The 12,617-nt window shown below is 30.3% G+C and overlaps 3 protein-coding genes across 3 annotated transcripts in view; 1 reads left to right on the top strand and 2 right to left on the bottom strand.

The window, feature by feature from the left end:
• Positions 1-12,617, bottom strand: part of LOC145189540 (DNA polymerase beta-like) — a 208,412-nt gene that overhangs the window by 61,709 nt on the left and 134,086 nt on the right. The window lies entirely within an intron of this gene.
• On the bottom strand, positions 6,246-8,481 carry LOC145188766 (SET domain-containing protein 4-like). The gene is made up of 2 exons (XM_080065247.2): positions 7,768-8,481; positions 6,246-7,327 (listed from the first exon to the last, which is right to left on the bottom strand). Exons 1-2 carry the CDS (start codon positions 8,479-8,481, stop codon positions 6,752-6,754), a joined length of 1,290 nt encoding a protein of 429 aa, XP_079921373.2. The 3' UTR covers positions 6,246-6,751.
• Positions 8,429-10,760, top strand: LOC145188768 (isovaleryl-CoA dehydrogenase, mitochondrial-like). The gene is made up of 3 exons (XM_080065249.2): positions 8,429-8,846; positions 9,206-9,480; positions 9,757-10,760. Exons 1-3 carry the CDS (start codon positions 8,614-8,616, stop codon positions 10,527-10,529), a joined length of 1,281 nt encoding a protein of 426 aa, XP_079921375.2. The 5' UTR covers positions 8,429-8,613; the 3' UTR covers positions 10,530-10,760.

Raw genomic sequence — 12,617 nt, 5'->3', positions numbered from 1 at the left:
ACAGTAGCGCGTTTTATTAACCTGTCTTAACGCTCACTTGTTTTTCTTTTTCAGCCTCTTGTTTCATTTTTCCATTTTAAAGCTATTCTGATTATCATAGGAGAACAACCTAATGTCTTATGATAAATACACATGTTTTTCCTTCTTGTTTTAATTTTATAATAAGATGTCTTTTTTTTCTGCACTGCAATAATTTACACTAACCATAATTTCTTTTTATAAAATATTTTATTCAAATGTTTTATACATTTAATTTAATCAACTCTAAATTTTACTAGTCACTACTATTATTTTGTCCACAACGGGATGATGAAGCTTTTATTTAAAGTTTTGAAACACCAAATACTGTTGCAGGGATTCTAGACTTTTTTTTTCTTTCGAAAACTTACAACGCTAAAAGTAAACCTTGCCACGATAACTAAGCCCCTTGTACAAATTTTAATTTATTTGCTATAAGAATTCCACGAAACTCACAAAACAAAAAAAAAATCGTTATCTTGGCGATGAAATCTTTTAATCTTAAAGACAATGTAGCTAGAAGAAAATAAATGCCTTTGATGTAATCACTTCAAAATAAAATGTGGCTGATATTTGATTCAGCAGCCGGTTGAAAATTCTATCTACATTATGTCGTGAAGTCGCATTAAGTCAAAAAGAGTAATTATATTAATATATAATATTGATATAATTATATTATATATCAATATAATTATATTATATATTAATATAATTATATTATATTTTGATATAATTATATTATATATTAATATATTATATATTAATATATTATATATATATACTATATTATATATTAATTATATTAACATATTATTTAGTATAATATTAAGTTAAATCTTTCAGTAACCTCTTTCTTGATGTTTTTCAAATTAGAAAAATTTTATAGATTTTTTAAAATGAGACTATGCTTACTAAAGTCTTAATTTTCAAAAAAAAAAAAAAAAAATACCATAGTTAATGTGCAATTTCTTCAGTGCGTTAACGAATTTCATGCTGGAAGTATCGCTATGCGATGGCCTGTTAAAACAGTTTTGTTTTTTTTTAGTTATTCTTTCCTAAACCACTTTTAAACTAAAAAGCGGGCTACAAAAGTTCAAGATGGAAAACAGTTCTGAAGAAGAAGCAGCTGTAGTTGCTCTCTTAATGATACGATGATTGAAGAGAAAAAAAACTAAACGTAAAACCTTTTTTGAGAACGAGCGGAAAAATCAGTCGATAAAAGTTAATTATGGTAATGCAAATGCAATTTTTTCTTTTAGATTTTTAGGAATGCGTCCTGAATGTTGAAGATCCAGCCGAAAAAAAAGAGAAATAGGAAAAAAAAAGTTAAAATTTTCGAAGGGGTAAGTTTAAACTTGGGAATATTTTTAAAAAAACGTAACAAACGTAAAAAAAATAAACGTGGCCACTTTTTATCAAATTAATGTAAAATAAAATTCAAAGTGACATTAAAATAATGTAACTTTTAAAAAGGTATTATGCACTAAGCTAAACCAATTACTAAATATACTATAAAATTTTCCTCTCTAGAAAAAATGTCTATGGTATGTCTAAATGCAATTGGATTGAGACCCGAACTCTATCGCCGCTTTACAGCCAGAGCGAAAGAGAGAATTGTGAAGTTAGAATTGTGAAGAGAGAAGGATTGAATGTTGAGAAAAAAAAGTTTTTAAATAGAGAAAAGATTAAACTAAATTTTAAATTTTCACGCTTATAAAATTTCATATTATCAAGCTTAAAAAAAAAAGGATAAAAGTAGCGCCTAAAAGAGTTAACTAAACTCAGTTAAATTGACCATTGAACATTGACGTATTAACAATTGAACACCAACACTATATAGAAATATATTTAATTGCGAGAGAGAAAGATAGAGAGAGAGAGAGAGAGAGAGAGAGAGAGAGAGAGAGAGAGAGAGAGATGCTCCCATAACCATGATATTTATACAGCAGTTTAAGTATATAGAAATCTTGTTATTTAAAATTTTGATTACTCTAAAAATGTGGATAATGATCAAATATATAAAAGGAATTAAAAATTTCTTCATGGCTGCAGATCCTAAAAATTTAATTCCTAAATTTTTTAGAATCCCACTTGCATATAATAACGATCGGATGACGTCACAAGAGAGTAATAGCCTTTCCTCTCCCTACTCACACACACAACCACACTTATCCAAAAATGTTCACATTATCTTTAAGAAAAACAAGTCTTTTGATTACAACTTTTAATGTGGATAACCATTTGTCATTTAAAAGTGCTTGTGTCTTTCTTCTGATTTTTTCCCCGATTACGAGTTCTTGTTTTAATCAGCATAATCATTTCAAACATCCATCTAATATAAAAGCTTTCGCTTTACCTTATCTACCAGCTATATTGATTGTGATAAAAGCTTTCGCCACAGAAAAAGCTTGAAGTCTCGAGATGATCTTTTACGCTCAGAAGTTTTTGCAAATTTTGACTGCAATTTTTTAAAGAAAAAAGTGTCTGATGGAAGATTCTCCTGAAGATGATGTAGAGAATGACGCTGAAGATGAAGCAGATGGTATTAATTTTGTATTATCTACCAGTGATATTGAAGCAGAAGCTTTGCGAGCACTACCCTTTAAAGCACTGAAGTTGAGCAAGAGTTAGAGGAGTAGTGGGAAATATGGGTGTTGCGCTAATCCAATCATATCACGTTTGGATTGGTTAGTATTGTATAAACAATTTATGTTCCCCTTGGGAATAGGTATAAATATCATGATTATGGGAGCATCTCTCTCTCGCAGTCAACTATCAAACGACAACAGACTCGAGCACTTCATCTACTACTAGCTGTGAACTACGATATCTTCTTTGTATTTAACTGTATTGATTATTAATATTTATGATAATGTGAGGAAGCTAAACCTAATTAACCAAGATGCTATTCATAAAAATCAAAATACCCAAAATCAACCATTAATATTTTACACGCTATCTAACGAAAATGAAAAGACGCTAACGCCAAAAAATAAAGCAACAAATGTAAAAACGAGAAACCCAAAGAAAAAAAGAGGGGCAAGAGAGTTGGCAAGGGAGGTGGAGAAAAGTAGAGAGAAGAGGAGAAAGAACCTGAGAGATAGGCTACGAGAAGGTTTTGAGAAAGTTACGAAAACTGTTTAAAGTGGGGAAGACAAGTTATAGTCATAAGGGATATACGGGTGGGCATTTAGGGTAGGGAATTTTATAGTTGGTTACATGATAAACGATAAAAGAAGGAACAGAAGAATTAGTAAGAAACAGTTTTTTTATATAGTGTAAAGTAAAGAATATATTATTTGTTAATAACGAAAAAAGGTTTGTTATTTATAAAGAAAATAGGGAAGAAACATATCGCGCGCCAAGAAAAGTAAGCGCGTATTATAACACAAGTCAGAGTGCTACCATTACACAGAACCAAAGAGGCATCCCTACATCTATACACCCTATCCTCCTAAAATACAAACCATTAAACCCCATTCCTCGTAAAGAAACCCCGACTCACAAATATTTACACAATGAAAATACTCAAAAAAGACCCGCCTCACAATAAATAACAGAACTTGTTTTACAAGTCCATTCTTAAGTAAAACAGCAATGGGTACTTCTGCTGGTAACGCCCACCGTGATTTTCAGACATCTACTTTTTTATAACAGAATTTTAGGTATCTACTATTGTGTTGATTATTTACATTTCACTTCCTTTTTTCTTAAAGGATGGATCCTTTATGGAGAAAGGAATTCATATGTAAATAATGAGCGTCCTTTTTGTATGTCAAAAACGTTCTGGAATGTAGAAACAATAATAATTAAAATATATATAAACAAAAATTTGATTGTATTTTAATTATTTAAATTTAAATATAATTTTTAATTATTTCCATAAATAAACAAATATTGTTTTCAATTTTAGACAAATCTGAGAAATATGAAAAAATGAAACGTTTATGATTATTATGGGTTTTAATTATCTTTTTTAAGTTTAGGAGTGTTAAATTCCAGCTATTTCAAATATATTTATGTACTTAATTAAACAAATTAACAAGCACCAATCTTGTTCACGGAAGTCAACAGATCGTGTTACAATGATCAGATGTAAAAGACTGAAAGAGGGACAATCGAAACTTCTAAAAAACTGAACTGAAAATAGTGACTAAGTAGTTTCAGCACGTTTCATTTTAATGAATGCGGTCTCATGGCTTTAAGTATACATACAAACATAAAAATATTAAATAATAATTACATATCTTCAAGATGTAAATTAGCTTTGGCTTGTCTTTAAGGTGGCTACACACTATTAAAATCTGAAAAAATAAAAAAAAAGTGAAATTTTTTTTTTTCTTATTTGTGGAAGGTTTAACCTTTATAAACAATAAATAACGTACAACAGTGGCATAAAAGTTTTATAACTTACCCTAATTTTGCTTTTTAAAAAAGGGCAAACTTCTAAAATTTTAAAAAATTCCATAGCAACGGCCTTAGCGACAGTTGAAAAATTTTCTATCTTCTAACAAAGATATCTTTAGTTTGGTTTAATATTTTTCTTTGAAATTTTTTACAGAGATAAAATGTAGTTAGGTGAATGTGCTGAGTTAAAAATATTTACACTATGGTATCCTATTCAAATAAAAATTTGGGTAACTTGGGCTATTTTGGTATTTAATTTAAGCATTACACTAAATTGCAAATTCCAGAGCATATAAAAAAATATATAATTTTTTTTTTGACTCAGCACATAGTTTATACAATAAACAATGTTTTTGAAAAGTTTGACTTAATTTGAAAAATTTGGCAGTTAGTTATCCTTGTTGAAAAATATGCTGTTTTTAAGTTAATTATGCACATAATTAATGACGTAATGTTGAAAATATGAAAAATTTGTATTTTTTTATCTGTTTTGATTCCAATGCTACTAAAATGTTTAAGTGTGAGGTAAAAAAGCGATTCTATCAATATTTTTTTTAAATGGTGGGTAGCCACCTTAAAAAAAAATGAGAGGAGAAATATGAAAATGAGGGAAACACATTTAAACTTCAATTAAAACACGATGGGGGGCTATTGAAATGTAATTCAAGAACCTTATCAGTAGAATAAACAGGTACCCAGCAAATTGACATTAGTATTATTAAGTAAGACGAAAGAGGAAACATGCGAAAAATTTCATTGCTTACGGAAAATTATTCGTTGTAAAGAAAACCGGTTGGGTCCCAAATTTTCTTGATCCTCCATACAAGGAATGCACATTAAATAACGAAGAAAAAGTTAGTATTTTTGATTACATTGTAAACTTACCTCATCATATAGCATCGAATAAAGGGGATGTACTGATAAATTTACCAGAAGAGAGAAATTAAACTGGAGTTTTTGCGAGGCCATCTGATAAGTTTGCAAAGAAAGTGAGACTAATCAATCAGGAACTATGCTGATCTCATGTCTTTGCACCAGTATTTGAAAGATGCTGGTGCAAAGACATGAGATCAACATAGTTCCTGATCAACTTTTATACATTTCACTTCTATCGGAAAGAATGGGAATAAACCCAGTTTTTCCTCAATTACTCAGGGTTTTTCTTCGCTCATTAAAATCTCAAGATGAATAAATGAGTAAAAGATTTCAAGATGAAATCTTTTTCTAGTGAAACTTTTTTAAAGCTCTTTTTTCTTGTTATGAACATGCATAATACAGCTGTAAGTATTCGTGTAAAATGATGAAGTTAAATGATTCCTTATGTGGACTTGATATATAATGCGGACGTAGCAGGGAATCTAAAATTACTTTTCACTATTTACTTGGTGGGTAACTTATATATATAGGGCAACTAAATTCAGAAAAAAAAAAAAAAAGGATGTTGCAGGCTTAAAGCAGTACTTAGAGTAATAATGTATCATAAAATGCTATTTTATTTGTCAGTTTAACAAGCAAACCGTTTTGGTTAACTATTTTTACACTTTGATTAAATATACTCGTAATGTGCTCTTTTTAAAGGCCTATTGTAATAAAATCAAACAGAATGTGTTTCTACCATTTCCCAATCGGAACTTTTTATGATAAATGTAGAAGTGATGCAAAGATTCTTTTTGCGTACAGAAGTGATGCAGAGACTCTTCTTGTGTATAGGTGCTCACCTTAAAAGATAAAGCTTACTTCCGGGGAGTTAGTAACAATTAGAGTTTTATGGGTGGGGGTTTAAATGGGAGAAGGACAAGTTTTGAAGTAAGGGTAAAGGGTTAAAAGTAAGCACATCACTTTTCTTTTTGCGAAAATTGAAAACCGTTAAAAGTTCTTTAGTATAATGATATCGATACTTTATATCCTGTAAATAAACAACAGATCTAACTTAAAAGATGAACCTGCAACCTATAGAATTTATAGGGTTTACTACAACTGATTGCCAGAAAATAACTGTAGACAAAATGACCCCCACAAAAAAGAATTGGTCTGTGGTTTTTTTGGTGGAATTAATTTTGTCCACAGTCAATTGTATTTACTGCTAAAAATTGTACTTATTCCTTAAATTCACCCCAAAAGGTTTCTTTCTACGTTTATATAACATTTAGTATCGGGATTGTTTTCTGTCTTATATCAAAAAATTTATTTCTATGTTTCTATGTACGTTTATATGACAATCAGGCAATATGTATTGTTTTCTGTTCATGATGTTTCTGTCCTTCTAACTAGTTTAAAAAGAAATCTCAGCTCTAAAAAAATCTCTAAAGAACCAAACTATCATTTTTTACAAACTGCAATCAAGTAGACACCTGCTAGATAAAGATTCTAGAAGTTTTGAAAGTAGAATAACTTCAGATTCTATTAAAATTTTTGCAACAACAACAGACGGCGTTGAACAATTATACAAATTTTTTAACCAACTGTTGTGTTCCTCTATCATATACTTCAAAGTTTTTCTTTTAATGTCTTCTATGATACAAATACCATCACAGGGTTTGTCAATGAAACTTTTAAAAACAGCAGATTTTAAAGTACCAAGTTTAATATGTTGGTTTATATGGGCAACTGCCTCAAAAATCCAATTAAAGCCATCAGCATTACATTGCATTTTATTTATGTCCAGAAAATCCATTGTTTCAAACTTAAGAGGGTTGGAGGTCATATTAAAGCATTCATTGAGGAAGCCTGCAGGTACAGGTATTACTGAGTGTATATTTTTAGACAAAACAAAACCATACTCATAAAATAACTTCCTATTACTATGTGGACCATAATTTATAAAGAGTTGAGAACCAGGTGTGTAAACATCATTGGTGATTATTTCATAATGCTGTGAATCTTTATTAAAGCCTGCTACTACCTAAAAAAACCAAAATATGTAAACAGAAGACCAGAAAAAAAGTGAAAAGAATTTTTTTTACTGAAACATATCATCATAAAAATAGAATAAGACCAGATAAAGCAAACATTAAAAACCAAAAATTAAAATACAAAGTAATCCTAAAAAACAAATTCCAGTAAGCGGAAAATTTCTTTTTATAGTAAACACATTTTTAAATATGATTACCAGCACAATTCAAAAGTTCTTTAAGAAAACTATTTTCTTCAGGCTTTTGAGTTAATAATGTTAATAATGACACACTATATGTGTTATTTATATTCGTGTTCAGATATTAAAGGGTGAAAAAAAAACCTGAATAGTTGAGGAAAATTGGGGTTTTTTCCCACATATACACACACACACACACACACACACACACATATTGTATATATAAATAGATAAACATATATCAGACTCACATTAGCAGTATCAGTATGATTAAGAAGGTCTAAGACTGGTGCTAAGGCAAAATCAACAGTGATAGATGCATTTTTTTTGAAACACTTTAAGTGTTTTGCATTAAAGTACACTGATCTGGTATTAATAACATTCCAAGCCCACTTGACTTCTGCTTTTAAACAAGGACCAAAAGATATGAGGTGCTGTAGCTTAGCAATATTCTCAACAGCGTTCAAAATTAACCTTTTTTGTAAACCAATTTCTTCTTGTATGAAAAATGGACATTTTTTCGTTTCATCTTGATTAATATAAGAAGGAGTGCTAAAACTAGTTGGTAATGTGTCAATATAATGAAAAAACTGCGAGTCTTTACCCTTCCTTTTTTCAATTAACAAAAATATGATGAATAAATATTTCTGGGATATTGAAGTATGATTACAGAATATAAAATTTAAGATGCTGTTTTCCAAAACAGTATCAAATGTTATTAGAAGATTGAAAGGTAATGCTATGATTGAATCTGGCGGATTCACACTTTTTGTTGTTTTTAAACCTCTACCTGTTTCCTTGAATACTTTCGGAGTGATTGCATGTATAAGTAAACCCTTCTTTAATGACCAAGAGATTAGTCCTGCATACGAAATCACTCTTGAGCTTTGGTTGTTAATATACTTACGCACATTCTTTCGCTTCCTCCAAGTTCTCCCTTTTGAATTCCTTTTATGTTTTTCCATTTGTCGATAGCACCCTGCTCACTTGCTACAGCTTTCATGATAAAACAAGCCGCGGAGTTACTTTTCGTTTTATAAACGAGACCAAGTTTGTTTGTAATTAGCTTTTATAATTTTACATTAAGCACGAACGAAATGGCAATCCGCGTTACAAAAAACCTTTATTCGTTTGTACTTCGAGCAGGTGTTGTTGGAGAACGTTCTTTATCAGTGTCTTCCAAAATTTTAAGTGCAGGCGTAGACGATAAACTATTCGGATTAAATCCAGATCAGGTGAGTTTCAGGCAAACAGTACATGAATTTTGCAAAAAAAATCTTGCTCCTTTTGCTGATCAAATCGACAAAAATAATGGTTGGAGCGAGCTTGGGTAAGTTTGCAGAAATTATTATCAATATATAAGGGATCTTATCTATCAGATCCTTTTAATATATCAAATAAGCTATAAAAGACAATTGCATATATATGATGTAGATTCCGATATCCCTATTAACAAATCTATATCCTTCTAGGTACTACAGATATTTTTACATTGCTTTAACTTTCACAATTTTTATATATTCATTTATGTATAAGTAATAAGCAGGAAAAAAACACATGCTTTTTATGCTGTACTTATAATGTTATTCAGCACCAATCAGGTTTTTTTTTTAAAGATAAAATCAGGCAATTTGGGTTCATAAACCATTTAGTCCCAATTTGTATATAATTACTTTTCTTATTGTTTAGTGAATTTTGGAAGAAACTTGGTCATATGGGGCTTCTTGGTATAACTGTACCAGAAGAATATGGAGGTCTTGGATTGGGTTATTTTGAGCATGTTATAGCAATGGAAGAAATCAGTCGTGCCTCTGGTGCTATTGGACTTAGTTATGGTGCTCATTCAAACCTTTGTGTAAACCAAATTGCTCGCAATGGAACTAAAAAACAAAAAGAAAAATATCTTCCAAAGTTAATTAGTGGTGAACATTTTGGTTCTCTTGCTATGAGCGAAGTTGGTTCAGGTTGGTCATTACAACCATAAAGCAATTATGGGTTTCCATCTTTTTCTTTCTGCCATTTTATTCCCTTTTGTTTAATTCCTTATCAAACAATCCACAATCATTATAAAAAAATATTGGAATACATAAAGTTTGTTGTTTTAGCATTAAAAACCTTTAATGTTTAAACAATGAATCTTGTGTATTTAATATTTTTTTATAATCTATGTGGATTAGTTGTTAAAGAGTTTTGAATTTCTCAAGATGTCAGTCATAGGTTTTTTCATTTTTTTTTTAAAGGTTCAGATGTAGTCTCTATGAAGCTTCATGCTGTTAGAGACAAAGATGACTACATTCTCAATGGCAACAAGTTTTGGATAACCAATGGACCAGATGCTCATACTTTTGTTGTTTATGCAAAAACAGAACCTAATCACGAAAAAGCTGCACATGGCATTACTTGTTTTATCATAGAGCGTGGCATGAGTGGGTTTTCTACAATGCCCAAGCTAGACAAATTGGGCATGAGAGGGTCAAATACATGTGAGTTAGTATTTGAAGATTGCAGAGTTCCTGCTGAAAATATACTGGGTCAACTAAATCAAGGAGTATATGTTTTATTTAGTGGTTTAGATATAGAGCGTCTAGTGTTATCAGGTGGGCCTCTTGGTATAATGCAAGCAGTAAATGATGTTGTATTTCCTTATGTACATATGCGTGAGCAGTTTGGTCAATCTATTGGGCATTTTCAGTTGATGCAAGCAAAATTAGCTGATATGTATGTTGCATTATCTGCCAGTCGGTCCTATGTTTATTCTGTTGCAAAAGCCATTGACAGTGGGCATTTTAATAGCAAAGATTGTGCTGGTGTTATATTGTATGTTGCAGAGAAAGCCACTCAGATTGCTCTGCAAGGAATACAATGCTTAGGTGGAAATGGGTATATAAATGATTATCCTACAGGTCGTTTACTTAGAGATGCAAAGTTGTATGAAATAGGTGCTGGAACAAGTGAAATTCGTCGATGGTTGATTGGTCGTAATATAAATCAACAGTTTCACAAGTCAACTTGAAATTTTTCTATTTTGATAAATGTATTCACAAACAGTCCAAAAATCTCATTTGATATAAAAAACATGAGTATGAGTTAATAGTAAATGCAGAATTTATTTATTATTATTTAAAGTGCTCTTTTTCTGTAATACTCAAAAAAGAGAATTTTTAAATTAATTTGTAACTGATTTTTTACAATGCTTTTCATGGTGCATTAAAGAAATGAAGATATAGTTTTTTGTGAGCAGAAAGTTTGCAGACTATTCTTATTTGGATATATGGTCTGTGTTGAGGATATTTTAGGAAATTTTCTTTCTAAAATAAAATTTCCTGAAAAGTAAGTTTTTATGTTTCTCAAAAAATACTTTTCGTATTAGTAAAGATTTTGCACTCAGTGGGCAGTAGGGGATGGTAGAGAAATAATTTCTCCGACAGGCCGAACTGTTGGTACTTTTATATTATTCAGAAATAACTTTGAAAACAAAATCTAAGTCGATCCAACGTAAAGTTTTTTGTTTCAAAAAGCAATTGCTACGACTGTTTTGTTTAACAATTACTTTTAGATAGCTCGGAATTTTTGTTTGTACTTTGTTTCGAAAACTTGAAATGCGGACCTTTTGAGCTAGCGAGTGTGACGGATGCGTTCTCTTTTACAATTTTACTAACGGCAATTAAATTTCGAAAAACTGAAATCAATCAATTGAACAATACAATTGTGAAAAATTTAAGAACCACCAAAAAAACAAATCATATTTTATTTTTATTTTTAAATTTTTATTTAACCGAATATATTTTTCTGGTAGAAAAATAATAATAAATTTTAGAAAATAGACAAACAAAATAAAAAGTACTAATGATAAAAACTTAAACAAATAAAAAAAAAATGTATTTAAAGTTTTATAGGTAATTTTTATTTTAAAAAAGTTGTGAAAATGTTAAGAACTACAGAACAAAAAACGGTGATTTTTGCCTAATACCGCGTAATTCTACCATGAATTTTTAAGCCCTCATACGATTTGGCATTGAGTCTTTTAAATTCTCTAAATAATGTTTGGGAACATTTTCAAGTATTGCCTGGTAAAATATTGTGCAACTCCTCAAGGCTCGCTGGTGCTTTCTTGGCAATCTCTTTATCAAGCCAATTCTAAAGATTTTTAATGCAATTTACATCTGGGCAATTTACAAGTTTGAAGTAATTATCTTAAATAAAAAATGGATTTTTATTTTGCTTCGATTGGTTTTATCCGTCATTTTCATAAAAAAAATTCTGCTACAGTCCCTTTGTGTTAGAACCATAAAGATATTCTGAAATTTTTAAGTTCATTGGATGTATATTTCAGGAGTTATACAGTTTTAAAATTGTGTTTATATTTTACTTATTTTTTGCTGACTCAGCAAAACAAAACAAAACTTATAGTTTTTTGAAATGTATTTGTTAATAAAAATAATTTTTTTTTCATTTAAAGCTATTTTGAAACATTTATCTTTAAAATGCAGAAGTTAGAGCCACCTTAAAGTTATTTCAGGGGCTAATTTTAAGCTTTGCATAGTTATAAATCTTAAACGAAAAGAGATTTTTTGGTGAAGTTTGAAATCTGTCCATGAACTTTGACCTAGTTTGTGATAGGACAAAAAAAAAATTTTTTTTACGATTAAAGGAAAGGAGACGTAATTCTAGGAAGGGGGCAGTTAGGGGTGGAGGGGGGTAGTTTAGCTCCAATTACCCAAATTTTTTGCAATTCATCCTCATTCGACACCAGTATCTACATACTAGAAATCTGAGTATGCCCCATGCCTCTTAGTTGCCTATCTTGAACAACAATTCCTGGGCACTTTTAGTGGGGGCCTGGGGAGAAATCACCTAAAATATGTGATTTCTCCCCAGGCCCCCACTAAAAAAAATTATTGTTTACATTTTTTGAATGAGGAAATGTTTTCAAATGATAATCAAAAAAAAAAAAGAAAAAAGTTTCTGGGGTTGCAAGGTCATAGAGCATGTTCCTATTCACCGTGCTGCGAATCATAATTCGGTTTTTTTGGTTATCAACCTCGATATTCATCTCATCACTGAACATTAACGTCCTCCATTTTTGTTTCACGAGCGGATT

This window comes from Hydra viridissima, unplaced genomic scaffold, assembly GCF_058129835.1.
Source record: "Hydra viridissima isolate aposymbiotic clone 2 unplaced genomic scaffold, HvirCarnegie_v1 scaffold_5, whole genome shotgun sequence".
Taxonomy (NCBI): domain Eukaryota; kingdom Metazoa; phylum Cnidaria; class Hydrozoa; order Anthoathecata; family Hydridae; genus Hydra; species Hydra viridissima.
This window is presented reverse-complemented; position numbering and strand designations above follow the sequence as displayed.

What these genes read in the sequence shown, in the direction of transcription:
- LOC145188766 (XM_080065247.2), bottom strand. Translation starts at nt 8,481, where the DNA reads ATGGAAAAACATAAAAGGAATTCAAAAGGGAGAACTTGGAGGAAGCGA. An exon ending in ATCATACTGATACTGCTAAT is followed by an intron (nt 7,328 to 7,767) that starts GTGAGTCTGATA and finishes TGGTTTTTTTAG; the next exon opens with GTAGTAGCAGGCTTTAATAA.
- LOC145188768 (XM_080065249.2), top strand. Translation starts at nt 8,614, where the DNA reads ATGGCAATCCGCGTTACAAAAAACCTTTATTCGTTTGTACTTCGAGCA. An exon ending in AATGGTTGGAGCGAGCTTGG is followed by an intron (nt 8,847 to 9,205) that starts GTAAGTTTGCAG and finishes CTTATTGTTTAG; the next exon opens with TGAATTTTGGAAGAAACTTG. An exon ending in TATGAGCGAAGTTGGTTCAG is followed by an intron (nt 9,481 to 9,756) that starts GTTGGTCATTAC and finishes TTTTTTTTAAAG; the next exon opens with GTTCAGATGTAGTCTCTATG.